Source organism: Myripristis murdjan, chromosome 21, assembly GCF_902150065.1.
Source record: "Myripristis murdjan chromosome 21, fMyrMur1.1, whole genome shotgun sequence".
Taxonomy (NCBI): Eukaryota; Metazoa; Chordata; class Actinopteri; order Holocentriformes; family Holocentridae; genus Myripristis; species Myripristis murdjan.
The window spans coordinates 6,526,062-6,554,044 of record NC_044000.1 but is presented as its reverse complement, the minus strand read 5'-3'; the positions used below and the strand labels follow the sequence as shown (position 1 = coordinate 6,554,044).

General features: G+C 41.4%; 2 protein-coding genes across 4 annotated transcripts; one reads left to right on the top strand and one right to left on the bottom strand.

Moving 5' to 3' along the window:
• Positions 1-32: 32 nt before the first annotated feature.
• LOC115380298 (uncharacterized) lies at positions 33-14,135 on the bottom strand. Of its 3 annotated transcripts, none has more exons than XM_030081404.1 (11): positions 13,921-14,135; positions 12,238-12,477; positions 11,003-11,120; positions 9,328-9,480; positions 8,842-9,036; positions 7,244-7,317; positions 6,181-6,378; positions 5,758-5,895; positions 5,547-5,636; positions 4,575-4,718; positions 33-3,517 (listed from the first exon to the last, which is right to left on the bottom strand). In XM_030081404.1, the coding sequence occupies exons 2-11, from the start codon at positions 12,475-12,477 to the stop codon at positions 3,389-3,391; spliced, it is 1,479 nt and encodes a 492-aa protein (XP_029937264.1). In that variant the 5' UTR covers positions 13,921-14,135; the 3' UTR covers positions 33-3,388. The 3 variants fall into 3 exon arrangements, with proteins under 3 accessions (XP_029937264.1, XP_029937263.1, XP_029937265.1); XM_030081403.1 differs by having other exon boundaries at positions 13,941-14,135; XM_030081405.1 differs by lacking the exon at positions 8,842-9,036 and having other exon boundaries at positions 13,941-14,135.
• Positions 14,136-16,451: 2,316 nt separating this feature from the next.
• On the top strand, positions 16,452-25,993 carry c21h3orf38 (chromosome 21 C3orf38 homolog). Its single transcript, XM_030081406.1, has 4 exons — positions 16,452-16,662; positions 21,097-21,272; positions 21,688-21,914; positions 24,683-25,993. Exons 1-4 carry the CDS (start codon positions 16,536-16,538, stop codon positions 25,044-25,046), a joined length of 894 nt encoding a protein of 297 aa, XP_029937266.1. The 5' UTR covers positions 16,452-16,535; the 3' UTR covers positions 25,047-25,993.
• The last annotated feature ends 1,990 nt before the right edge of the window (positions 25,994-27,983 follow it).

Genomic DNA, 27,983 nt, shown 5'->3' with positions numbered 1-27,983 from the left:
ATGCAGGGAAACAATACGTCAGGTGCTCAACAGACAGATCACAATATATACTTTATTTTAGTTAGTCATTGCATATTTTTCATTCACAAAAGTATTGCTGCATTATCAGATCCAGGAATTAGGCAAATATATAAGTCAGAAGTGATCATCTTAAATTCTGCACCACACATTTTCCTGACACACAAAGAGATGAGGTAATTTTGTGGAAGTACCGGGATTGTTGTAAGAAGTGAAACCTTTTTATTGTTGACGTACTGGGCTACAGGATCTCATCTGGACAAAACCATGGGAATGTCAGTGTTGGGCTGAAAGCTTGAAAAAGGAAATGGATTCTCTTGAGTATCGCAGGGCATGATGGTAACTTCAGAGCATGTTGTTAAATTTACTGGTTGATCAATTCCAATCTATCTCTAGCTTTCTTGGAAAACTGGAGCTGAACTGACCGCTTCTTAATGCTCGCCTTGTACAAAACCCTACAAGGATGTAAACACTCACGTTCTTACAGCATACACCTGTACTGATACAGTTAGGTCCATGAGTATTTGGACAGTGACACAACATTTATAATTTAGTCCTTGTACACCAGCACAGTGGATTTGAAAATGGAGTGACAATGTGTAAAACTGGCTCTAATTCCTAAACGTTTAATGCCACATTTTTGTTCATCCCCTTAAATTAAAGCTGAAAGTCTGCACTTCAATACCATCTTGATTACTCCATTTGAAATCCACTGTGGTGGTGAACAAGGGGAAAATTATGAATATTGTGTTACTGTCCAAATACTTATGGACCTAACTGTAAAACAACTTGAGTAAAAAGTGAGATGATCTTTGCAATTTGCCAAGGTAGATTTGACAACTGAGGGGAATCTAACTGGGTCAGATTTATCAATCCATTGCTCTGGTAATTGGGAAAACACCTTGTTCATTATCCAGCTATGGCTAAACCAGTCAAGATTAATCAACTATGTGTAGAGTGTTTCTTTCAGGATCTATGGGAGTGTTGCAGTGTCTTTAAATGTCCTGTACTCTTTGGTGACACAATATGGCTGGCTTTACGAAAAGCATGCCTGCACTGTTTTATTTCATGTTTACAGGGATAGTTTGCCCATTTTATATTAAACGTGTGATGTTATTTCACTCCCCACCTAGCTGTTATGTAGGACAGTAGTGGTGCAGCAGGCTAACAGTTAGCATGTGGAGCATCCAGCCAGTATCCAGCACTCAGTAACAATGAGAGGAAGATAGCACCACTACTGTCCTACAGAACAGCTAAGAGGGGGAGGAGTGGAGTCCTTTTAGGTCTGGGGCACAGAAACTGTTGGTCTTTTGGCCGTGCTGGGGGTGAGGACAAAAGAGTCCAACTTGTTGTCATGGCTGGGGTGGAGGTGAGGGTGGGCCGTGTGCTAAACTAGTTCATGCAGGGTCAGAACAAGGCACTGGGACGAGGACACAAAGGCAGTCCTGCTACAGGCCGGCTTTCAGGATCAGAGGGTAGTCCACTTCTCACATGCAGCAAATGCATTCCAGTCATGCTTTACTGTGATGCTCTGGTGCTCAACCTTGTGGCACGACATGATATATTTACCAAAGAACATGGATGGTACATGATGAACTGAATCTGTCAGGACTACGGCACAGACAATAAAACCTAAATGCAGTATATAGTGCAGACTGCAGGAAAGGACTTATTTTCAAGAGTAGGGTTTACACACACATTTCCCTTGCACCTGAGATAAGAAAATAATTGCATTGCGTGCAGAGACAGTCCCCTTTCTTCAGTATGCAGCCTGCGGATTTGTCTAAAACACACCACACTACGCTCCCATAACCTCGTAAACAAATGAAATCAGTGAGAATAACAATGAAGGGAAATATGCTGAATGCAAACCGTTTGCAAGTTTCATCGAGTGAAAAATAAGACTCTTAACATCTGTTAAAATGAAATACAGTGCCAATTTTGCAGTTTGAAAAAAACTGAAAATGATTAACCACAGACTCAAAAGAATATAGGTCTGCATATGAGATGATTATCATTTTAAATACAATGCTCCAGCAACCCGCAACCACACAAACTGCTATATGTAGCCGTATTCAGGACCTTGAGTTTGCGTAATATTCTCAGGACCTGCAAACACCCTTGAATAAATAACTCTGGATAAGTACAGCATATTATCCAAGATGATTCTTATATAGACAAATAGTCACCTCTTTTGTAGTTCCTTAGTTGAAAAAGTACAAATGTGTCTCAACAGCATTCAAAGTTGATAAACATGCAAAGAAATGTCTCAGTGCATCCCAACTGGATACAGTATCAAGAAATATTAGAATAACCCAGTACAGTACTGTTTCTGATAATAAATATCTGTGCTCAAAACACAGCAGTAGCACACTGCCACCTTAAAATGGAAGACCCAAGTCAAAAAGTGGGGTAAACAGCAACGTGGTTCTCATGAATTCAGGGAGGGGGGTGGGGTACAGTGACCACTGAGAGCTGGGAAGCCGACTGAATGATTTTTCCTCGACTTAAAAAATCTGGAGCGCTGCATTAGTCCGCGTTTGCTAAAAAATACAGGCTTTTATATGGCTTTTCAAGGCAGAAAAATCAGTGTTTGAATCTGCTACATCTACTCCATCTGCAGGGACCAAAAGCTGCCTTCAAGTGCCGTCGGAAATATCGCCGGCGCACATGAACCACCCAGCGAGGAAGTGTTAGTCTGGACTGTGAAAGTCTGGATTTCCACTGATTCCAGAGTCGCTGCAATGCCACATTTAGGAAGTGGAGAGCATGGAAGCTGTGTTGATAGCAAAAGCAGTGTATTTGTAATGCCATAGCTGTATTATTATTTAGCTTTGTGTAAATAATTGTTATTTTCAGTCTCTGCTTAACTTTTAGTTGCATATATAACAATATTTGGCTAATATATTAATGAAAAGAGCAAACAACATGCCTAATGTGTGTTTTATATTCTTCCTCCTATCACTGGAACACAAAGTAGTTCTGTCCTGCTTGATTTCTAAAATAAAATATATTGTTACCACTTCATCAAAAGCCCTTGAATGCGCTACAGCTGTATTTTCTTCCGAAATGAAAGGCTGGAGCTTACAAGCAGTCCTTTTAAGTAGCATAAGCCCATGAGAGATGTTAGATTTGATAGCACAATGCTCTCCCCTCTCACCACTGATAAGCAAAACAGTGCGCTTGATTTGCATAAAAGCCTTTGCCCGGTTGAAGGCCGGTGCGCTGTATTCAGGAAGCCCTGTCATCAAGCCTCCGGTTTTAAACTGCAGGAGATGCAGCCTGATAAACATGTGAGGAAAGCTGTGGAAAGAGGCTGCGTGCAAGTGGGCTTGTGTGTGCGCATGTGCACACGTGCATGCGTCGTGTCTCAGTGGGTGCTGTTGGTGCTCCAGTCGTAAGGGAGGTAGCTGACTTTGGTCTTCCCAGCTGAGAGGACACTCTGCAGGCTGGTCTTCTTAGGCGAGTCGCCCATGTGCTCCAGCACCCAGTTCAACAGCTGGGAGAGAGAGAGGGTGAGGAACATACTGAGACACTGTGTGTGTGTGTGTGTGTGTGTGTCATGTTGACAGAAAACTGCATTTAGGCTTCACTCATGTCAGCATCTCACACTGTGAATTAGGGCAAATTATTAAAGGGACAATTCACCCTTTTATAATTATAAAGGGTAATCCCCCAGCAGTGATGCTATCTTCCTCTCATTGTTACTGAGTGCTGGATACTGACTGGATGCTCCACATGCTAACTGTTAGCCTCCTGCCACTGATTTGTACTTCCCCCCAGCTAACATTCTCTCTTTGAGTGGATTTGAGTTAATCCACTCAAAAAGAGTTTAACATCCCTTTACATGTATCGCTTGCCAAAGCTAAAATGCACACATGACTACTGAGTACATACAGATGATAGTTTTACATCACTTCGGCCTGTAAAAATTCTGCTACACATCATCGCCCTCAAACTTTGTTTATTTAATAATTTAAGTGGATTAAGGCGGCTATTGTTCAGAATGTTAGTCCACCTCAATGTCAGGAGGCTAACAGCCAGTATCCAGCACTCAGTAACAATGAGAGGAAGATAGCACCACTACTGTCCTACAGAACCGCTGGAGGGGGAAGATGCGTGAACTATCCCTTTAAAGGTACCAAATGTGGTTTTCTGAACACTAGTGGTGCTACAAGTGCACCAGGTCCCTGCAGTGGTTACAGAACATGTTCATTCAGCACTCATAACCATGGGAGCGACAGACAGTATTGCACATACTGATGTAAACAATTGAACTGTAAAAATATTCTGAAATAAGGGTTTGAAAATGTCTTTTGAGGTAGACACAATTTCATCTGTAAAAAAATCTATTATGTTCACAAGAAAACTATTTGGTGTACCTGTACGTGTAAAATCATTTGTATACATTATGTAAGAGGTTAAACATATGAGATAATTTTGCAATTGCACTGAGAATTAATGACTATATATATATATATATAGTGTGTGGAGATAGGGCATTGTCAAATGTTGATTAACAGCTTGGGGAAGATGTACTGTAGCAGGAGATGTACCTTTTCGTCGGTGCCGCCAAAGTCAGCCTTGTACCACTTGAATATCTGGCTGAGTCGCACTTCTCTTTTCCCGGAATCCACCATGCAGCCGTCGTCGTTCTCCAGGAAGGCCTCAGCTGCCGTGCGGAGCTGGCTGTCGATGTCCTGGTAGGGTGGAGAACGGACAACACCTCACTATTATTACACAGATTGTATAATTAAAATAGAATTAATCAAGAGCATTTCAAATTCATCTTCAGAATTCACTGATTTTTTTTTTTTTTAACCCCAAAAATCAATATATAACTAAAGATATTTCCAGTCCAGAGTAAGGCTTGCAGATAATAATAATTAAAAAAATGGAACATTTACTCTGGTAAATCTGGCAACAGCAGTCTGATTTGCAAGCTGATAAATGCCGGAGTCAAAATCTCACATTTCAAGGTCAAAGCTTAAGTGCCTGACTGTGATAAATGGCTATCTGTGAACACTGCCTCTGCGAGATAATGAAGCTTTTACCAAACCAATAATTGAGTACCCTGACCCAGCCCAGCCTCATGCACTGTACAGGCATGCATAAAGCTTTGCAGGGCCATAGGCTCTATTGAGATCTTCTGGGCTTTGGATTTTTGGAAAAAGCACTGTAAGCATTTGGGATACTGTATGTAACAAATATAGATCATAAAAATATAAATAGAGTTCGCTAGTATTAAAATAAAATACTATACAGGCAATTAGCAAGTTCATTTTCAAAGTTTATTCACTGTTTATGTGCTGTCTTCAGACAAAAGAGCTGGTTGATATGGTGCACAACAGTTTTGTGGCTTTACTCTGGCTAGCTATACAACAGGAAAACAGCGCTTATTAAAAAAACAAAACATTTTGTTTTGCAGTTAGGAAATGCTATATAATCTATTTGAAAATGTAATGGGAAACATGAATGTGAATATGAGGAGGAAAAAACTGAACCAAGCCACTCTGTAAGTCAATTACCTGTGGAGTGTAGGTTTTGATTGGCGGGCAGCCCTTTGCACCACAGTTCAGAGCAAAATGAATGAGGGGCTCCGCATCTGGGAGAGCCACCTAGTGGATAACACGAGAATCGACTTTCAGCATCGAACAGCATCAGGGGTACAAAATGCAACGTCAGCGAATGAGCGAAATGTTCAGCTGCCATTAAGTGGACGTCCTGAGGGGGGAATACCTGTAACCGCGGGTCTGTCTTGGAGAAGGGCTTCAGAAGCTGTGCGACGCCTTTTCTGTTCCCTCTCAGAACACCGTTCTCAATGTCCTGCAGTGTGAACACCTCTCCTCCGATCAGGTAGCTCACATAGTTGAAGAACTACAAAGTGGGATACACAAGACAGAAAAAAAAATATTTAGTGTTATCCATTCTTCCTCAAGCACATCAAAATGAGTGAAGTGTCTTTTTAAGTGTGGGGCACAGAAACTTTGGTTGGTATTTGGGTCGTGATCGAGGTTCGGACGTGAAATAATATCACATCTTTCAAAATGGGTGAGCTGTCCATTCTTGTCCCTTTATGATTACTATCGTCACTATACTTTAAGGACACTGGAAACTGCTGTAAAGACTTTGGAAACTCTGGGAACCACTGTAAGGACCTACCCGGTATCTCTGCCACATGTTGGTGGGGGCCCCCAGGCGGAGGTAGCCATGGATGACCAAGGCATTGTAGATGTTGATGAAGAAGGCCAGCTTCTCCTCCCGGCTCAGCGTCAGCAGCTCCACCCGCTGCAGCTGAATGGCCAGCTCACAGTAGCGCTCAAACACCGGGCTCACTGACATGCTCTTGTAGTCCACACACTGTGGAAGCGACGAGGAGCACACACACACATGCTCATTTTGTCCCAAGACACAGGAAAAGAAAAAGCTGACTCTGGCATCCACAATATCACCTCTGCACTGAAATCATAAGATCACGTCTTGACATCTAAGGTCTTCAGAAAAGTGTCATGAGTGCAACACATCTGTAAAGACATGTTCAGGCATTTACCTTTTCTATGGAACTGAAACTTCTAGCAAATCAGTTCCACAAAGTAGAATACAGTATCAATACAAGTGTCATTTGAAAGCCTGGATCCACCACCAAGAACTGTTTGTTTTCATTATTTATCAAAGTTAACCAGTTTTGTTTGCTTAATTGATACTTATTTAAGAATACATGCATTATTTAGACCTGAAAAACCTTGACACTGTCGCACAATATTTGATTTTAAACGTTCCTAATATACACAGTGCTTTGTTTTGATCTTTTTGTTTTTAACAATTAATAGCAGAGAAAGGCATTTTTTTTATTTTTTTTTACAGCAGTCCTTTTAATATGAAATAGCAGGTGAAGACAAGTGATATTAAGGATATTAATTAAGGCTCGGTTCCATTTAAGTGTAGCAGAGCCTTTCCAGTGAACCATCATGCACAACAGCCTGGCTCTGTTTAACCTAAATGTAACAGAACTTTAATTAATGTCAGCAGCATCACCTGTGTTTACCCGCTATTTCATGTGAAAAGGGTCTGAGCAAATTAAAATGGTCCTCTATACGTGACCATCCCATCTGCAGACCAGTATATTATGAGACAGAACAGCATACATAACCTTGCAGCTATGCACATCAACACACACTCAAACACACTCCGCGGGTCAGAAGCCAGGAGTCAGTGAGTACATTACCTTGCCATCAGCAGAGAGATGCTCAGAGAACAATTTCAGAATCATCTCCCTCAAAAGAGCAGACAGCTCAGCAGCTGGCAGAGAGAGGGAGAGACAGAGATGTGACATGCCTTAGGTGTGCAAGAAAAAAATCTATCAGAATGGTAAAAAGCGCTGTTAGAAAGGCTCTGTGATCTTGATTGTGTGGCAGATTGTCTTATGGCTCACAGGGGTCAGCAGTAAGTAATCACGGAAAAGCAAACAGACATGAAAAAGGCAGAGAAATCAACAGTATGCACAGGAAATAGGCTGATCTAAAAGATCATTGCACAGAAATAAACAGCGTCTGTCTGTAGTTCAGCAGGTATTTGCTAGTCAGCCTCCAGAGGAATAAGACATTCACTAAGACAAAGAATACAACACAAAACTAGGCAATATCTCTCACCACCACATAACAACTATTAGCAGTAATCTACCAGAGAGCCATACCAAGTCAACAGCAAAGAAGGAGTGGTACATTTGAAAAAGGGTTTGACTGATTTTTTTTTTCTGTATGCAAAACGTAACAATATATTTGAATTAAAGCTTTTAATAGCAATGTAATTCTTTAAATATGAGCATTTTCTGCATGAGAAACAAAATCCCACAACATATTAACTGTTAATCTTAGCAGGTTGGAACAGGAATATGTGTTTTCTCCTCCAGGGGGCGATGTAGAGCCCTAAAACTTTTTACAGTGCATTGGTACAAATGAGCAGATGCTGGTTATGAGGATCCACATTTCTTTGAGGTTAGATGAATGAAATCTGGAACAATTTAGGGAAAAGTTTTTTTTTGTTTTTTTTCCCTCTGGTTATGCAACCAGTCAATCGCACATAGCCTCAATGCTAGTGGAAATCCTCTGAAATTGCTATAATTTTACAACCATGGATTTCATGTCAGTTTGTAATTATGTCTTCATTATAAATTCTGGGACATGTAACAATGAAAGTAATAGTCAGAAAAAATTGAATCAAAAGTGGTCATTTTATAGCTTATCCCCACTGACTTCCATATATTCTGCTCTGTTTATCAAGTGCTCAGCACTGCCCCCAATGGCCAAAAGACTATACTACACTCTTTTTTTCTGTGTCTCACAGAGGCAATGGCTGTGATTTGGTTTTCTCACTCTACAAGCTTTGATTTTGACCACAGAATACTAATATTCTCCCTTCTAGATAGCGATAATAACATGTATTCATGCATGCCTTTGTGGAATCTGATCAAAATATCAGATCAAAATATTATTCTTACTGTGAATCAGATTTGTTCTAATCAACCCGAGTTGTAATTACACAACCTGCATCATATCAGAGGTTGAAGACACCACCTGAACAATTTTTAATGAAAGGCCTGATGTATCAGTCTAACCCTCATTCTCACCACCACAAACAAAACCATTTGATGTAACACAGGAGCCCCAGCAAGGCTTCATCTCCCAAAACACCGGACCAAGCCAGCCACAAAGACACGACAGGGGTTAGAAAACTTTGCGAGACACCAGACAAGGAGAATGTGGAAGGCGGTGGAGGGGGTTGGAGGTCCGCCTCCTATGTCAGCCTGGCCGGGCCCCGACCTACCCTTGAGGGGGGTGCAGGCTGCCGTCTGTCCTGCGTTGAGGGCTGAGTGGGGGTCATGCTCCAGCAGCCTGTACAGTGTGTCACCAGTGTCTTTCCCCTCTCCAAAATGTCCGTCCTGCTGCCCAGAGCCACTCACACTGACCATGTACTTCTTCTGCAACAACGCCCGGCCAGTCTCACAGGCCTGAGCCCTGGCTGGCACACAGAGCCACAGTCAAGGAATGGCAGATTGGTCTCTCTAGTTCGCTCTAGATTTCTCTCTGCCTTGTAGGAACAGATATCTGTCCCCTAAAATGCTGTATAGAGTGTATAAAATCAAACTACCACAACACAGGAAGCACGTATTGATATGGTGAAAGAGCCTAGGCAACAATATCTAGTCGCCAACAACACTGCAAAGCCTAAGTGATACATTTTGAATTTTCGGCTCTGGATCCAGTTTTCGATTCTAGGCTATTTTCCTGCGGATTCTACAGCCTTACTTACCCATGCCCTTCTCTTTCTGCAACCAGCCAACCAGCTGAGTGCCTGAGAAGCTCTGTTTGTATGTACTCAGCCCCCTCCTATTGCAGCCAATCACACTGGCCCGTTTGAGGTCATCTACCACGTCTGCCAACTCGTCCCTCTCACATTCAAACTCTGCAAGGGTGGGAATATGCCGAGACACACTCACAAACACAGAAACACACACGTGCACACTCACATGTAAACAAGAATACACGCCTGGATGTGGGTCTAGTAGATTTAATTCGTTTGGTTTAGAGGTGATTTTACCTTTTTTCAAACATTTTACTTAACATTTTGAAGTGCGTGAGATATGCTATTTGATTTTTGACCCATTTTGTTTTGTCATTTTCAACATGTCAAACAAGCTTAATAATGATGTTATGGTTCACAAAGACACCCTCAATAAAAAATGAGAGGAATGTGATATTATAGTCTGAAATGATCAGTCAAAAAAAAAAAAAAAAAAAAAAAAAATCAATTAACTGAGCAACAGAAAAATGATGATGATTTTGATAATCTGCAGGTCAGATTCTGTAAGCAGTTTAATTACAATACTGCTAATATGTGATGGCCATTTATCATTATTTTGAACATTTTCTAGACAAAATGATTGGTTGGTTAATCGAAAAATGATCAATAGATTATTTGACAATAAAAAAAAGATCATAAGTTGCAGCCCTTTTAAATGAATACAAGTGTACACATAGGTGGTACCCTGTAAATCTCTATGGACCTGTATTTGAGACTCAGATCCTTGTTTCAAAGGCCTGGCAGGTGGACTGGCTAGATTTTTGTCTACTACTACATCAAGTGCAGCACTGAAACAGAGTAATTCTCCACAAACAGCTGTGCAAATTCCCCTTTTGACAGGTTTGTTTACACAGTAGGGTGCTGAATACCATGCAAACATATTGAGGTAGAGTAAGGAGACCTGGCTGGTGCTGCTGGGCTCATCCAGAGTATCAGGTGTCCTGGATCAACTATCTGCCCTGGCACTGGTAACAAGACTCACACACACACACACACACACCTGCTGGCAGCCAAACAAAACCAAGTCTGTGAGACGGAGCTTTCCCAACATGCCAGCACTCTTTCATAACCCCTGGTTGTTCTTGGCTCTGTGCAGAAACCTTACAAACAGCTGGTCACTAATATTTAGAGGTGAATGGAAAGAAAATCTAGGCTCAAAAAACTGTCAGGTCAGCATTACATGCCAAAAAAAAAAGCATTCATAACTTGCATGAGACCACTGCAATGCCGAATTGGCTCAGAGAAGTTATTTCAAAGCCTGAAGCAGTTGCTCCTTGGCTCAGTTATAAGGCAACAGAGGAAGCCCAACCAATCAGATACAGGCTTTGTTGAAAAGGGGATTTCCTGGTATGCCTCCAAAATGTACTTTGACTTTCCTTTGGAGCGATCCATCTAAACTACAGGAAGCACTGTGTATAATGGGTTAAACACAGCATGAACTGCAGAATAAGATGAGTTTTCCCCTTGACAAATTCCTTTTCTGCACCAAATTTTTGATCAGTGATTAAATCTGAATGGTTGACAATTTTCAGTTCAAAATGGAAAATCAACAGCAAAATCTCACTGTCTGGCTTCAACCACAGTGACTGGACCTAAGCTTTTTAAAAGCCCCAAAATCTCTCACCTCCATCAGCATCCCCAGCTGCATCCTCTGCCTGGTTCTCCTCGGGCAGCGGCGGAGCGTCTGCTGGAAGAGGCTGTTCCTTCACCAGACTCACCAACCTCTGAAGCTCCTCAGGAGCCTGAGGAGGTGAAACACACACACACACACGGCCAGTAAGTGATACAACTCACACCAATTCTCTTAAACCCCACACAGACTGGAATCCATCCATCCTTTGTCATGCCAACATACTTTGCAACTGGTTAAAAGACAACGTGGAATCATGTATCCCAGACATCCAGTTTGGTAATGGCTACAAACTACACAAATATGCTCTGCTTTACATCAAAGCAATGGCTGGGAGTGTCTTAAAATTGAAAAAAAAACAAAAAACAAAAACTGTGTTTATTTGGTTCAGGTTTGGTGGTCTGGTTTGGTTAATCTGGCACAGATTATCACAGAGAGAGAGAACTGCCATATTCAAAGCCAAATGTGTATACAAAGAAAAAATTGTGTACAGACTTTAAGACTATATGCAGCTAAAAGAGGATGCATGCCATGTTGTAACATGTTTTGTAAATATGAATGTGTTGTAAAACAACTTCTTACCTATAAGTAAACCTACTTATTGTTAAGTAGGTTTACCTGCTGTCTCTACTTATTTACAAATGTAAATTGAACATGCTGCATCCATATAAGCTACAACCATATCTAAGCCCTCTATTCATAGTGTGATGAATAACTGGACAGAATAACTAAGGAACAATAATAATAATTTTGAAAGTGTTTGTGTATGCACACTCGTCTGAATGTCACAACTGAAGTTCTGTTGTATACGTTGTGTGATCCTTATTAGCTGTCTCTTTAGTCACAATTTTCCTGCACAAATGCACTTACACAGTGAAACGTTTTAGTTCATCTGACGGCAAACCAAACACTGCAAATGTTAACCAAAAACAAAGCAATCAAAGTGGATGTGTCCTGTCCATTCTAATAACTGTGATCTCAAATTAGCTAGTGTGATGAAAATCGTTCATTTTGTGTTTCATTTAAAATGAACATATTATTCCCTATAGTGACAAAAGGTAGTTCCTGAGATCTATGTGAACAGCAATCTTGAGTGGATTTTAAAACTTGAAAGCTGACATGAACTTTAAGTTCTGGTTGGAAGCTTTTATCTCCAGTTTTTCCCCATGTGACATGAATGCACCGGTAGCTGGGCATGGGTCAGCGGGGCCCTCGTGTCGCCTCCTCACCAGCTTTTGCAGGTCATCATTGCCCCCAACGTGAATGTTGTTGAAGAAGATCTGAGGAACTGTGCTGCGTCCTGTCAGCTCCTTCACCCTGGCCCTCAGCTCCGGGTGCCTGCCCACGTCCACGTCGCATACCGGCACACCCAGACGCCCCAGGGTGGCCTTGGCCTGGATGCAGTGGGGGCAACCCTGGATTGAGTAGACTGTGACCCGGCCCAGGGGACTGCTCTCAAACTCCCCCATCTAGAGGACAGATTATAACATACATTTTTCCAGGGAAAGTTGACTGAATGTTTTTTTTCTATCATCCACACTGGTTTATTCCATTCAATTCATACACTCTCAGAAAATACAGCATACAATTGCACCTTGAGGGGTACAATGGCTTGTCACTGGGGCAGTACCCTCTAAGGTTCAGCTTTTGTACCCTTGATATAGGGTACTTATTTGTTCTTGTGTGATTTGTACCTTATAGAGACCAGTCTTGTTAAATATTATAAATACAATATTAACTGGAGAATTGTATGACCTATTTTTCATTTCCACAAATCTACAAAACCTATTTCATTTTGGACAGTGTACAGTTCCAGGCCGTTCCGTGCCTTCCTCAAATACATCTCAAGAGCAGCTGATTTGACGTCCCCGCCTGCATCCTTCAAGCCGGTGTGTGGATTTGAACCAGCAACCTTACAGTCCCAAGCTTACTTCTTTAGCTTCTAGATTGCCTCAGTCTCATAAACAGCACGGTTGAGAAACTGTTGGTCGGCTTGAGAAATGTTATTTACCAAGACTTCCTTCTTCCTCAGTGCTGTAAATTCTCTTGTATTCCTTTATCTGAAAGATTGGTGCATGCTTGCCTAGTTCCTCATTCATCATGACACAGCTTTCCTCTGATCGTCAGTGTTACATGGACTCATGAGAGCATGGATGATTCAGGTTTCTGACTGTTTACACTGGATTCAAACCACACCCCCCATGTTGAGATCACTCAGCATGGGGGGTGTGCAAACTTTGGTCACGCTCCATAGTTTTGTCCTGACCTTTACTACTTGACCTACTCTGTTATCTAATGTTACCAGTGAACCTTTGCATATCTACACACAGGGCATTGTCTGATGCTATTAGTCACTGGGATTGCCCTTGAACAGGATTACTGTACATGTAGAGACTGCACCTGTCGTTCAAGCAGCATTCAAATCAATGAAACTTCACGTCATAACACCGATTTTCAATGTTCACTAAAACCTCAAATGTTGCATGTTAAGCTTATTATTTTGGTGGGAGAGGATTGTGGGAATAACAAGCCAGCCAGTTATAGAAGTTGAGATTTCACTGAAATTAAGTGCTGCTTGGTGGGTTGTATGTATGCCGAATTAAACAATGGAGACTGGTAATTAACAAAAAGCCACAAGTCTCATTTTATGGATTATGTATCGTTGCCAATAATCAAGCGAACATGAAATTGCCAGATTTTTTTAGTGAAGTCTGGGGCCATCCGTCGGAGCGGTTCGTCGGGCGGCGGAGGTTATTGTTTTCATGAACTGTAACAGTAATATAGGATACAAATCAACAGTAGTCCCGAATAATTACATTATGATAGTATCACAGCATAAGAGCCGCATTGTTTTGCTAAGGTTTGGTGTTTCGCTGCTAACTGGGAATAAGCTAATGTAAAATGTAACTTACTGCGGATCCTTGAACGTTACCTTTTATTCAGGTTCTCTTACTGGACGCGGGCACACCGTTTCAAATCCCAAAGGCTTTTCTCTTAATCCCATTAATTAAAATATATCTGTGAATTAATATGTGGAATATTACGTGTAAGGCTATCTGAGGACTCGTCCATCCTGCAGAGACTGTAGCGTCTCTGCACTGCACATCACTGGTGGCTGGGCTGCTAGCTAGCTATCTTGTCTCTAGATGCCTTCAGTGCTCCTCGTAAATTCCAAATTCACAAAACTGGAAATACGACTCGCCGCAGCCGCGTTCAAGTGTTTGGTCGAAAACAGTAATAACAGGCCCAAAGTTGCTGCTGCTACTACTAGTGGTAGTCATACTACTAGTAGTATGACTACCACTGTTCTGATGTCCTCTGACAAATGTATTATGATGATGGTGATGATGATGATGATGATGACGATGATTATAATTACTTATATGCTTTACTCTCTTACATATACTAAATTTCTAATTTCTGTATTGCTGTAATATTTTGTAGGATTAATGCACTTATTTACATTTTTTTTTTTCTAAGGCACGTATTTTTATATTTCTAATTTCTTTTTCTATGTCGTATAATTTAATCCTTGTGTTAAGAATCCGAGCAACTGAAACTGACCCAATTTTACCCTCGGAGATCAATAAAGTATTTCTAATTCTGATCATCATTATTATTAATTGTAGAAGAAGAAGTAGTATCTTTTTTCTTTTAACCTTTTAACCTTTTGTAAAGCTCTTTTTAAGGTTTGTGAAATGGGGTATATAAAGATCATTACTTACTACTACTACTACTGATAATATTCTTTATATTAACTAGGCCAATAGAAAAGTTTTCCAAGTGTTTCAGTCAAAGGATTGGAAACAGAATGGTAAAACTTCTATGGGTAAATATACATGAGGAGGAAATAATAAAAAAAAAAAAAAAAAAAAAAAGGAAACACATTCAAAAGAAGATGGGTCAAATGAAAAAAAAAGATCTATAAAATAAAATGTAATAATAATAATAATAAAAAAAAAACAGTAATCAACTGAACATGACAGAGTCCTACCATCTTTTTTAAGGCTCAACCCAGATTCTTTCCCCTATTTTTTTTTTTCTTTTCCTTTTTTTTAATAGGGAAATTTAGGTCATTGGATGTGAGTGGGAAACTTCTGTATGCCTTTTATTAAGGCATTTTGGCAAGTGTCCTCTTTTATGCTGTGCTTTGCTGGAGGGGGGGCGCATCACAGCTGATGACAGAAATAGGATCAACAAGGCGGTTAAAGAGGCAGGCTTCATAATTGGCTTGATCCAGACCAGTTAGAAGCCAATCTAAAAATGAAACCCCAGAATACAATAAGTTGTTTCTTTCACCCTTGAAAAGTCATTAAAAATGTGTTTTTTTCCCCTGAATACATATGGCAAACCAGGTTAGTGATTATGGCAGGTTAAGGCTAAGCTCTCCTAATACCTGCTCCTGATTCAAATTCAAGAATGCAGAAGTGTGGAAGTGTGTGTCTAATCCAGGAGGGGCTCTAGCCAGAGTACAACAGCCTACAGCCAGGACGCTGGCTGTTCCTCGGTAAAAGAGCCAAAATCAAATCAAATCAAAGACAAGGGCTCACAGTAAAGTGCAGAGACCAAAAACACTGGTCATGCCAAAATATAGTGACGTGGCTTAAAGATGAAGACAGCTCAAATTATCCATCCATTCATCCATCTATCATCATCCTGCCTGTCCACATGAGGGTCAGGGCAGTGGGACAAGCAAACTCCCTGCAGCTTCCCTCAGGTCGACCCAGGCATGCTGGAAGATAAATTTTAGGGTTTTTTGTTTTTCATTCTTTTCTTTCTTTTTTTTTTAGCTGTTCACAGTCTCCCATCACCCACTGCCTTCAGTTACTATGGAAACAAGGAAATAATCCCTGATAATTAAAACAGTATATGTTAAGTTGTGTAAACTGTGCCAATCTCCTTCATAAAGCTGCCACATGTGGTTAGGGTTAGTGTATACTTGTCAGTTTTGGGAAGTTTGGAGTTGGGAGTTTTTGGAAGTGTATTCTCAGTTTTCTAAGTGTATTCTCATAAGGCTGGCTTGTTATCTGGCTAAAACTCTGTTAGTAACATAAAGTTGATATTTGTGGCTAGTTAAAATGTTAAATGGTGGTAAAATATAAGAACCCATGGCAAGGTGGAGGAAAGTGATATAAGGGGAGTGGGCTGTCATATGATGACAGAAAGGCTCATTTAAAGGATGATCAGAGATAAAAAGCTATTATAGCGTCAAAATGTATTTATTGCAGATGAGAGATTCCTTTCCTGTCCAATTTCTGATGGATTAATGTGGCTGTCCCTAATCTTTTTCGATCAAAACTGTATAAGACGGAGAATGAAGTAAATAGGGTTGTTCTTAAGCATCTAAAGTTCTAATATTGATATTTCCTGTAGCGTTTGAACGCAACATGTGTGGAGCGTCTGCTTGCAAGCTCCTCGGAACGCTTCACGGCGGACCCTTGTTCCTGTACGGACGGCTCTCCGTGCAGGACACCAGTGGAGGTAACGGCGGTTATGTGTTGACATCTGTGTTTTGGTGGCGTTGAAGATGCCGGGGCTGTCGGAGAGAGAGCGCGGTGAATGTAAGAAGATGCTGAGCGTCATGTCTAAAGGCGACTTACTTTCACTCAGCGATACGGTCACGAACAAGATGATAGCAGTGGAGAATATCACAGGTAAGATCACCAGCTAGCATAACAGCGGCTAACTGTTAGCATAGCTCCTAGTAACTGGTTCTCAGAGGAATGAGGCCAAAATCAAAACAAGCCAGGCTGGTGGTTTTGTTCATGTGGCACATCTTATGTCCTTTCCTAACCACTTTTCCTTGATCTTGATGGAAAACGTTACGAGGCCAAGGAAAGATGTGAAGGAGAATTCATAAGGACTTCATGCAGTGCTAAGAGAATCTGACTGTACTTACACATGACTTCGCAATTACGCTATGGTGTATGTTGCTGACATGAAAAATGCACTACAAAAACGCATCATATACTTGGCCCCATGCGTTCTTACGATGTTGATTCATGCAGGTGATACAAACATGGACAATATGTGGAAAAATACTACTTCATTACCAAGTTTGGAACTGAAATTAAAAAAAAGGAATATAAGCTACCTGTCACAAACGTGAAAGCAAATAGTTGTCACATCAAGAATGGTTATGGTAGCTATTACGGTATCATAATGACTCTCTAGATTCTGTATCAAACCTCCAACACCGAGGTACCTACCGCTGCTAAGTCTGATAGAGTTAAAGTTAGAAAAGGCACAGCAACCAAACAGTATATCATTCCAGTCATGAAGGCTGTAATTGTTTTTGGGAATCAGTAACAGTTCAGTTTAGAAATAATGAAACATAGTCTCGAGCTGCCACTGGTTAATCTGCCTTTGCTTATGGCATGTCCAGTCCTCAAAGTGAAGGGGCATTTAAGACCAGGGAGAAAGTCTTGGCTAGTGGAAAGAGAAAAGAGAAGAAATATCATGTGGTAATTGTCTGCAGGCTGTTCACAAAATGTTCCAACTCTGAGGCAGTAACACAAAACTTTTTCTCAGACACGGTGCAGTGTTTCTACCTGGCAGTCAACACCTGGGCTGCCCTTGTTTCTGTGCAGATACTGTATGTGCCAGCTGTGGCTGAGTTTGTTTACCGTCCAGGTGCAGGTCCCTCTTTGATTTGTCCTGCAAGGTTTCCTCTTCTTTTTTTTTCTACATAAGAAGTTTTTCTTTCTGTGTTTTTTGCATGCACTGAGGGTCTCAGGCTGTGTAATCAAGGCCACTGGCTCTCAAACCAGTTTTTGTTCCAGCTCCACATTTCTACTCTTGCACCCCTGATCGATGCAGGGGCCACACACTTTCATGCACGCCCTTTTCAGGTTGATCTGTTTCAGCCAATCAGCATTAAGCCCTTAATTGGATCAGGTGTGCAAGAGTAGAGCTGGAACAAACCCTGCGTTCCAAATCGCATAACTCTAATTTTTACTTTTAGTATGTACTGCAGCTGCCCTTACAAAGTATGTAGTGTAGTATGCAGTATGCAGTATAGATAGATAGATGGATAGATAGATATACTTTATTGATCCCAACCAGGGAAATTTTGGTGTTCCAGCAGCAACAGTAGAAACATACAATAAAGTTAACTAAAAAAAAAGAATAAAGGCTAAAAATATACAATAGAGACTATAAAGACTAAAGACTCAAAAAATACAGTAAGGGCTAACCTAAGGAAAGGAGATACGAGATGTGAAAATATACATATGGAATGAGCATGACAATATACAGATGGCGCTGAAGTATATGCATGATTGTATGCATATATATGATTGTAAGTATGCATGCGTATGCATACTATTGTCGTCTGTCATATTTCTTATCTTCTGTCTTCCTGTCTCTTCTGCTGTCACTGAGTGAGGTGAGTGCGATATGTGTAGCGTGTTGTCTTCTGCATGTGGGTGTGGCTTGTACACGTGGCTCGAACATCCTGGTACTCTTGGCATACTGCATCTGACATACTATGTATTGGGACATACTAATTCTTTTTTTTTTTGCCTATTAAATAGTATGGTAGTATGGGTATTGGAACGCAGGGCACGACTTAGAGGACGGGGGGCCTTGAACCACTGGTCAGGCCTATGTCTGACGGTGGCTGTGTTTTGCTGGACCATGCTCTTGCGTGCTTTTCTTTACTTCCTTATTTATTGAGTTTTATCATTCTATTCAGGGATTGGCTGTTGATTAGGCTAGTTAGAGCTAGGTTGGCTGCTCGTGACAAAAGGATATGAAATTAGCCTGATTGACTTTGAGCTTGAATATCAGTTTCAACCTGCAAAACATGGTGTTATTTGGAAACATACCCTAAAATCTGCTTCTGAAAATATGAGCTGAGATATTGGCCTTGGTGTTGCTTCATCTTGATTCATTTTAGATGCACAACGGCTGGTTTAAAGGTTTGTTGAGAAGTTGGAGTTTTTTTTTTTTTTTTTTTTTTTTTTATAGAGGCAGCAAGTCATGTTGGAAAGTCCTGAAATGTGGAGCCAACATGATGTGCCACCTCTGGAAACTAGCATAGAAAATGAAAAGTAAGCATGAAAACAACGCCAGAACCAGTCAACATGTACCATCATGACACCATTACAGCATTAGAAGGCACTAAGGCACTGATTTTTCATCTTCTTTTACTACAATTCAGTACTATTTAACACACTTTCTTGCTACTGTCGCTTTTAGTCCTGATTTTAGCGCTGACATTGATATTTATTTTTTTAAAGAGCCAAAGGGTAAGAGTCAGTGCTGTATGGATGCATTTTATCCCCCTCTACTCCTAGCTAAACATAGACATATCACATTTGCAGATGATTCGGGGGTGGGGGGGTGGGATTGGCATAGCATTGACTTACAGTGGATACATTCGTGAGCTGGTGCAGTCATCACTATCTGACGTTGAATGTCACAAAAACTTTGGTCACTGAGTTCAGAACAACACCACATACACTCACAGAAACTGTGATTGGTGAACTCAAAACTTTGTGGAATATGTGGAGTTATAAATACCTTTGAGATTGTCAGTAATCCCTCTTGCACATTCTGCGATGAATTGGAGCTATTCCCATCAGGAACGTCAGGGCTCCCCAGGGCCACATGCAGTCGATTTAAACAGTCATTCCTAACATGTGCACGAAAATCACTTAATTAACGCACATAATATCTTAATTTTCCGCACTTTATTCCAATATTGTAACTTGAACGGTTAAATGAGCAGTTTAACCCAATCTCTGTTGATTTTATGCTCACTGTTTTTACTGTTTCATCTTTGTCTCATTGGAGCCATGCAAGCCAGATTTCCTATGTGGGACAATGACAATGTGACACTGAATCAAGTGCAGTAGTTAAAGCTATGTTTAGCAATATTATTTGCAGTAAAATGATCCCTTGCAGTGTGAGAGTCATCACTTTGGGTCTTCTTTCCTCCATACAATTTCCAGCCAGCCTGTTGTTATTACCTGGTTTGAGCTCTCTAACTTTATGTAGTGGCCCAACAATCAGTCCCCCTTCTGCCCTCCACTTCACCTCCTCCCCGCTTCAGCTTCACTCAAAGCATCTTTGAAACTGCACATTCTGCAGATAAACATATCCAAATTCCAGATGAGTCGCACAAGTGCCTCGTACGTCAGCAATACAGTGACAGAAAAACCTCATATAAGTCTTACCTCATAGCTGAGAGTCTGCAGTTTAGTCTGCAGTTTTGAAGCTCAGTGAAAAAAGTAATTTTCTTTTGGTTTCTACAAGCGACAGGGGCTAGAAAAAAATAGTTTTAACACAGTGACATTATATTCAAATAGTGAACTAATCAGATTGTCTCACACTCAAACATCTCATTCAAAATGAACTTTTCTCCTCAGTGTCCAATAACGTTCCCAAATTCTGCTATCAGCTGCCCTAGACTGAACAACCACTGTCCCAAATTGAAGTTCTTTTTTCATTCTACATAGTACATATAGTTTAATAACTTTATTTCAGTAACATGCATCACTTCATCCACTCTGGTCTCCCATGGAAGTTCTGCAAGTTGTTCCCTGTACTTACATATTAATAAAAAATGAAATCACCCCTGGTGTTTGGTCACAGTCAGTTTTCATTATTCCTTTAGTCATTGGTTTAGTTACTGCGTCCTGTTTATTTCTTACCGTTTGATCAATAAATGCATCATTACAACCTGCAGTGCAATTGCAAACATTTTTCTGATCAGTTATATGCCGACTTTTATTGTTTGGGCTGTCACTGTGAGAGCTTTCTCGCTTTGGTGTGGGTGTTGTTCAGCCATCTCAGCATTTCAATGACAGCAAGTTTTTCGCGCATTCATGTGGGTGTCTCTTGATTTTGTGTGTGTGAGCACACACTCACATTTTCTGAATTTGAACACCTAACAGTTAAAATGATACATATTTAATGATGTATGAACATAATTTCACTTGAAATGATATGTTTCTCTGCTGTCCCAGAGTTGTTACAGACACAATATCTTTGTGTCCCAGGTGCTGTTCTTATTGTCCCCAGGACAATAGGAATAATAAAATCGAGCGTTGCTCACACTCAGTATTTCTTTATTCCTACAGAAGCTATGGAGGCAATTCTCGCCTACACCAAAGATGCTGAAGAGCTCCTGAAAAGGAAGAAGGTGCACCGTGACATCATATTCAAGTACCTGGCCAAAGAGGGAGTGGTGGTGCCCCCCAACACTGAGAAACACCAGCTGGTGAAAAAGACACTGCAGTTTTGGTCATTTGGAAAGGTAGGGGCTGCCAGTCAGGTCACCTAGCCCTGGACACTTTGATGTATTCTTTTTTATAATAAAATGTCACATATCTTGTTTTACATCGCTCTAATGGATGCAAAGTGTGGTCCATGTAAACTTGTGATATTAAGGCCAGTAAGACAAAGGAAGTTACTGGTAACAGTATGGAATGGCTGTGAGCATAGTTCTTTTTTTGCTCATTAGGTGGGCTTTAGAGAAAACCATGAGGGAACAACAAGCCTAACCAATACCAAAATTGAGACTCAGTGAAAATACAATCTGCTTGGTGGATCATTTGTATGTGGACTTTACCAGTAGATCCTTGATTTGCAGAGAGGAATTTAGTGTGGTGTCCTTGATGTCATGGATCCTGGCATCAAGAGCCAGCCAAATGATTTCTCCTTCCTTTCAGGTCTTGGCTGATGAGAGCAATGAAAACAGACTACAGCTCACAGAGACAGCGTCCGAGTCCACAGAGAGGAAGGTCGAGCCGGGCTTTGACCCGCTGGCCCTCGGTCAGCAGTTCTGTCAGTGGTTCTTCAAGCTTCTCAACAGCCAGAACCCGTCGCTGGGCCAGCAGCCGCAGGAGTGGGGACCACAGCACTTTTTTCCAGATGCAAAGCTACGCCTCCTGTCTTGGTAAAACTGTCATTATCATTTGGAAGGAGATAGAGTTATGTTTTCGTACCATTTTGGTTGTTTGTTCTCAAAAAGTTATGAACGGATTTGCATGAAACATTGTGGAAAGGTTAGTCATGGAGAAAGAGCTGATTAACGCCTATAGGCCAACGAGTAATTTTTGGTGAATATCCAGCATGTGGAATTGGCATATAATGACGATTGCACAATTTCGTTCTGTTCATCTGGCTGTCCTTCATACTCAGTAGCACAGACACTGCTGATAAGTAGGGCTACAACTACTGTTTCCATTGTAATTTGATCTATTGATCATGTTTTCAATGAATCATTTCATCTATGCAATGCCAACGTCAAAATAGTGTTTCTCCACAATTGTGCCAGTTGGTCTTGGAGCCGGTGCATCGGGTGAAAACCACAAAGGTGATGAAGGGAAATCAACCACAATGGCTCAACTTACGACTAGAATATTATTACAAGAAACAACATTTCAATCTGAGGTTTAAATGTTGTCTCCTGCAATGAAGGTTTAGTTGCAAGTTGAGCCAGTGTGTGGGATTTCTCTTCATTATCTATAAAATGACCAAAATAATGACAAATGTTCATCAGATTACCAGCTGAGCCCAACTGAGGTCTTAAAATTGCTTACACAATCTGACCAGCAGCCACAATAGCTCTAAAGTCACAGAGAAAAACAAGCAAATGTTAGTATTTGTGAGGGTTGAAACTTCCTTTAATAACTGACTAAAATGATTAGGTAAGATTTCCAAAAAACATATGATGTTCTTCACCATTGCAATTTGTCCAAGTGGAGGTGCCAAAATTGCAGCTCAAAAAATAAGCCCTAAGAGTCAATATATTACACATCAAAGTGGAAAGACGTGATATTACATATATCCAGTTATCTTTGATTTACAATTTTAACTCCAGGATGATCGGCTGGTGTTTCGCCATTACAGTTTCTTAAAAAAAAAAAAAAAGTTGAGACAGCATAGTAGGGAACAATATGTTTACTGTTGCTTTGTTGGAAAGTGCATGGGAGCTTCATCCTTTACAATGAAATGCTTGTATCCCTGTTGAGTAATGCAAATGAATGGCAATGCAAGCAGCCAAGACTTCCTCCCACTGTAAAGCACTTTCAAGTTGGAGGATTTCTTTACAGAAATGAAAAGACAACGCTATCTCAACAGGTGGCAGAGGAGAGGAAAATGCACAAATGAAAGTCAAAGACTGAAGAGGAGCAAAACCAATATGGCACACTTGATTCTGCTTTTCAACGCTCACTCGAACAGATGGTTGACAAGCTGTGGGCCAATAGGCAACAACATGTATGAGTACAGCGAGGCTCATGTGCTCACTATCACAGATACCTGGCTGTCAGAGGAGACAAAGTTTCCTTGCTTGCGCTCACTGCCTTTGACACAGACAGGTCCATTTGAGCTTGAAAGAAAACCTCGGTCCGTGCTTTCTTCAAGGGCTTTTTCTTCCTGCTCTGAGGAGGAGGCTGGCTGCACCAATATCCCTGTTTATCAGGAGCCAGGCTATAAATCAAAGTAGCGGATACTGGTCAGAGAGGTTGTGGTGTAGCGAGTGTTCAGCAGCAATGAACAAGATAACCGTAGCAAGTGAACATGATGTAGCCTACAGCCTGGAGCTGAATCACTGCTCTTGTTAAACAAGACCAGGCAAGCTCTGTTTAGCCAGACCGGCACTGCGGCGTGAATCACTGAAACCAAACAGTTTCTGCTCTGCCATATCACATTCCTAACATGCTTGTTTACATGCAGCAGCACGAAATTCCACAAGCGCAAGCGTGAGGCCACATCGCCCACCGTCTGTCAGCGTGATCACTTTAGCCACCAGACAGCCTCTCTGCACTCTGGTCATCTCATTTAGGGACATTCAGTGTTCTTGGCCGGCCCCATCCGGCAAAAACACGTCTACAGATTTTCAGTGAACAAGAAGAATTATTTTGCCATCGACACACTTGCTGTGTCTGTGAAATACAGCAAAGATTCAGCAGTGGCATTACCCTCCACTGCTGCATCTATTAATGAGCTTTTGTCCAGTGATTCTTTTTTTTTTATATGTAGCTCTTTGATTTTATCTCATATTATTACTACTTTATGCCTTTTATGTCAGTTTACTTTTTAATTTTTTAGCTTTTTTTCAATTAGTTATTATATGATCAGTATAATTGGCTCAGAGGTTGTTGTGTTTCATTATATTCTCTTTAATGTTCTTTCCTGTTTAAATGTAAGGCATTCAGGCGTGGGAACCGTCTCAAATTAGCTTGCTTGCAGGAGGATCTGACAGGTGGTGAAGTTGATTAAGTAATCAGCGTGCTATTAAATTTACCACAATTTAATACCTTAGTAAAACGATGAATACTTTAAAAAGCACCAGTGCCAAAGAAAATATTACGCCACTATGCCCCTACATGTTATGAAGGGTGTTAAACCTTCTTTGAGTGAATTAAGGCAGTTGATTTCAAAAATGTTAGCTGGGAGGGAGTCCACCTCAATAGCAGGAGGCTAACAGTTAGCATTTGGAGCATCCAGCCAGTATCCAGCACTCAGTAACAATGAGAGGAAGATAGCACCACTACTGTCCTACAGAACAGCTAGAGAGAGAGGGAAATAATATCACATTTTTCAAAATGGGTGAACTATCCCTTTAAATGACACTGTCAGAACATCTTTTAATAACACCAAAACCAGCTCTATTTCTGTTGAAACTGGAAAAGCCAACTGTGTGTTGTTCTCTCTCAGTGCTGAGGGCCAGCGGACAGAGGAGTTTGAGGGTGCGGAGCTGGTCAGCCTGCGCCTCCTGGCTCTGGCAAGGGACGAGCGGCTCCTCCTCAACCCCAACCTGCAGCCTCACGGCCTCAGGGCCCTGGTGTCCCCGCACGGCCTGGTGCTGGTGGCCGTGGCCGGGACCATCCACAGAGACTCGGCCTGTTTGGGGGTCTACGAGCAAATATTCGGCCTCATCCGCTCCCCGCTGGACGACAACAGCTGGAAGATCAAGTTTGTCAATTTGAAGATCAGAGGGCGGGACGCTGTGGGTGGGGCTGAGATGGCAGCGCCCGCCCTGACATGTGACTCTAAGGAACTCCAGCTTCTCTGCAGATGATGATGATAATGTTGGTGGTTGTGATAGCATTGGTATGTTTTTTTAAACCATTATTTATACAGGGGGATTCTCCAGTTGTGCCCTTAATTCAGATGTCACCAGTTTAGCCCAGTGCCCAGTGTCAGAGGTAACTGGTGACTTTTCTGTGTTAAGCACACTGTCAAGCACATTGTTTTTGTTTTTTTTTAGCCAAGATCCAGCCTCACATCAGGATGGACACTTATGGGCCTGAATGTACTTGCTACATTATTAATATAATGTAAAAAGAAACAAAGACGCGGGATGGTTTGTTTTTGCCAAGCCAAAATAATGTTTTATTTTATACTGCATTCCAGAACAGCAAAACAAATAGTTTTTGCATGTTAGTTTGCCTTGATGCGGTTTCATGGCCTGTGCCTTATGTAAGATATTAGGTGGATGATGGTTTTGAATGTGGTTTCTGTCACTGTTCAGCGCAAATATGGACAAGCTCTTGTAAATTTGTAATCTACTAAATACAAAGATTTATGCTGACACTTGAGTGCACTTTCATGATATATAAAACCGCTGCTTGCCAAGGAGTTACTGTGTGTCTTGATTACATGCCAGGTCAATTAAAATTGATTTGGAGCATAATCCAAGATTGCTGCCTTGGCACTGAGAGCACAGGCGCCGGGCTGCGGTATATTTATAATAAGTGTCTGTTTTAAATGATTAGTGTCACAATAGTCAAACATGCAACAACAATCATCTACATACTGCAGTTTGCAGCAGAGCTTGGAGAGAACTTTGATGGGTATGTAGAGCTCCAAAAGTCTCTTTAAGGAGACGCCTTTTTAATGCTCACATAACCTTGGATATCAAATGGCGTCCTACTTCACCATTTAGTTTCTTCACTCCACTGACTTTAATAGGACAGTTTGTGGGGAGAAACTGTTCATGTCAGAGCTCTGTAACAGGAGGATGGAGATTCCACGCTTATACAGATGAGTGTGAGAATTTTGCACGTCCAAACTCTTGTCAAGCTAAAGTGAGTGAAACTACAGAAAACATTTGTTTTGCAGTTCCAGCAGAGGGCAACTGTAGACTGAGAGAAACTAGCTTCACCAGCCAGTGAACCAACACTGCCTTGGGCTTGTCGACCTAGCCTTAGCTCAGCATCTCTCCCACATACGCCTTTTTGACAGCCAATAATATTCTTGGGTTTTTGAAGCCTTTGGTAGCTGATATTTTGTGCTGATATTGTGTCAGTATCATTGGAAAATGATACTTGTAAACTTGTTAAACTTGTTAAACTTCAGAATGTTAGCTGGGGGGGAAGTCCACCTCTGTGGCAGGAGGCTAACAGTTAGCATTTGGAGCATCCAGCCAGTATCCAGCACTCAGTAACAATGAGAGGAAGATAGCACCACCACTACGTACCAGCACTACTGTGTCCTGTAACAGCTGGCAGCTGGAGTGAAATAATGTAATTTTTTTTTTTTAAATGGGTGAACTATCCCTTTTAAATTTGACCATTTTCATGTCCGAAATTACAAGAACTCTGTTTCCCAAAAGAACATTACTAGCGTCCTGGTGGAACGGCATTTAAACCATCACAAGGCACTAAAACTCTCCACTGAAAGCCCAACTAATGGAATTCATTTTTTGCCGGGTTGTCAGCTGCTAAAGGCAGAGTGAGGAAGGTTTCACTGCAGATTTTACACACTGGAGTAAAATCCTCCCACACCACACTGGATGAAATCAGCTCCAACATCTGATAAATATAATAAGGTATAGCTGCCGTCAGGGAGGAACCTCTATCATATCAGGGGTGGATGACACTGACTGGCTGAGATATGATTTATGAAGGCCAATATGATATATTGACAAATTGATATATTGGGCTAACCCTATTTTTAACAGCTAGAGTCCTGCCATTTGGCTGCGGGGAATGGGAAGCACAGCGCTTCTCCGGTCCAAATGTCCGACAGCATCTCCTCCTCCTCCGTGCCGGGAGCAGTTCACAGAGGATTGGCCTCGTCTGGTATGGAAGATGGATGACCTGGAGGATTAGGATGATGAGGAGAATCCAGCATCCCCAGCCTTCACGTGGGACCGCTCCTCACTCGACGACAGGCCTCAACAGACACCGGGAACCATCCAACTTCACCTTTCTGTGTCGTGATTTTTCTCCCTTTCAGCTACTTTTTCAGCGATCTATGTATTGCATGCCCTTATATCGCTCGTGTTCTGTAATTGGACAAAAGTAGTTTAAGGTTTCCCCAACAATCTAAATTTTGCAAACTCAAACTCACTGCCTATTAATGTTATGGGTCTGTTTTTCCATTGATTCCTCTCTGTCATCCTGTGTTAGGGCATGAGCTGGTGGGGCACAGAATATGCTAGAATGACTGTGTGGCTTTGGTGGGAAATGCTACATGTGGGAAATTATTCTTGGCAGCCCTTTCAAAGGCCCCTGGAATAGTTAATATCTCTGACTGTATGGGTCGGAGCCGCTGGGCCCTTTGTGCTTTACTGGGCCATAGTTGTGGTAAGGAGAAACCACTGCAGCCATTGATCTCAGCCTGTTCACCTCTCAGAAAGAATAATAACAAGCTGCTCGCCTTATGTCTTTATGGCACTTGGCTTCTCTGCATTTTAATAAGCGGTTTGGCCACGGGTGCAGCTGTGACGCATGGGTTCAGAAATACCGCTGCAGTGGCGTCTGGTGATGGTTTTGATTCCGGGGAGTTTTTTTTTTCTTTCTCCCCACTCCTCTAATAGGGAAGTGTGTTTCTCATAAAGGAACATGCTAAACCATGGATCCACGGTCTTTGAAATAGCTTATGGGTGGTGAACTGTGGAAACTGCTGCTTTAATTGTTGGACCAATTTTTTTCTCCCCATCTTTCTGCTCAAATGTGGCAGAGATGGGATGGAGATGTCGTCAGTTGTGCTTTGCTCGGAGGAACGTCCT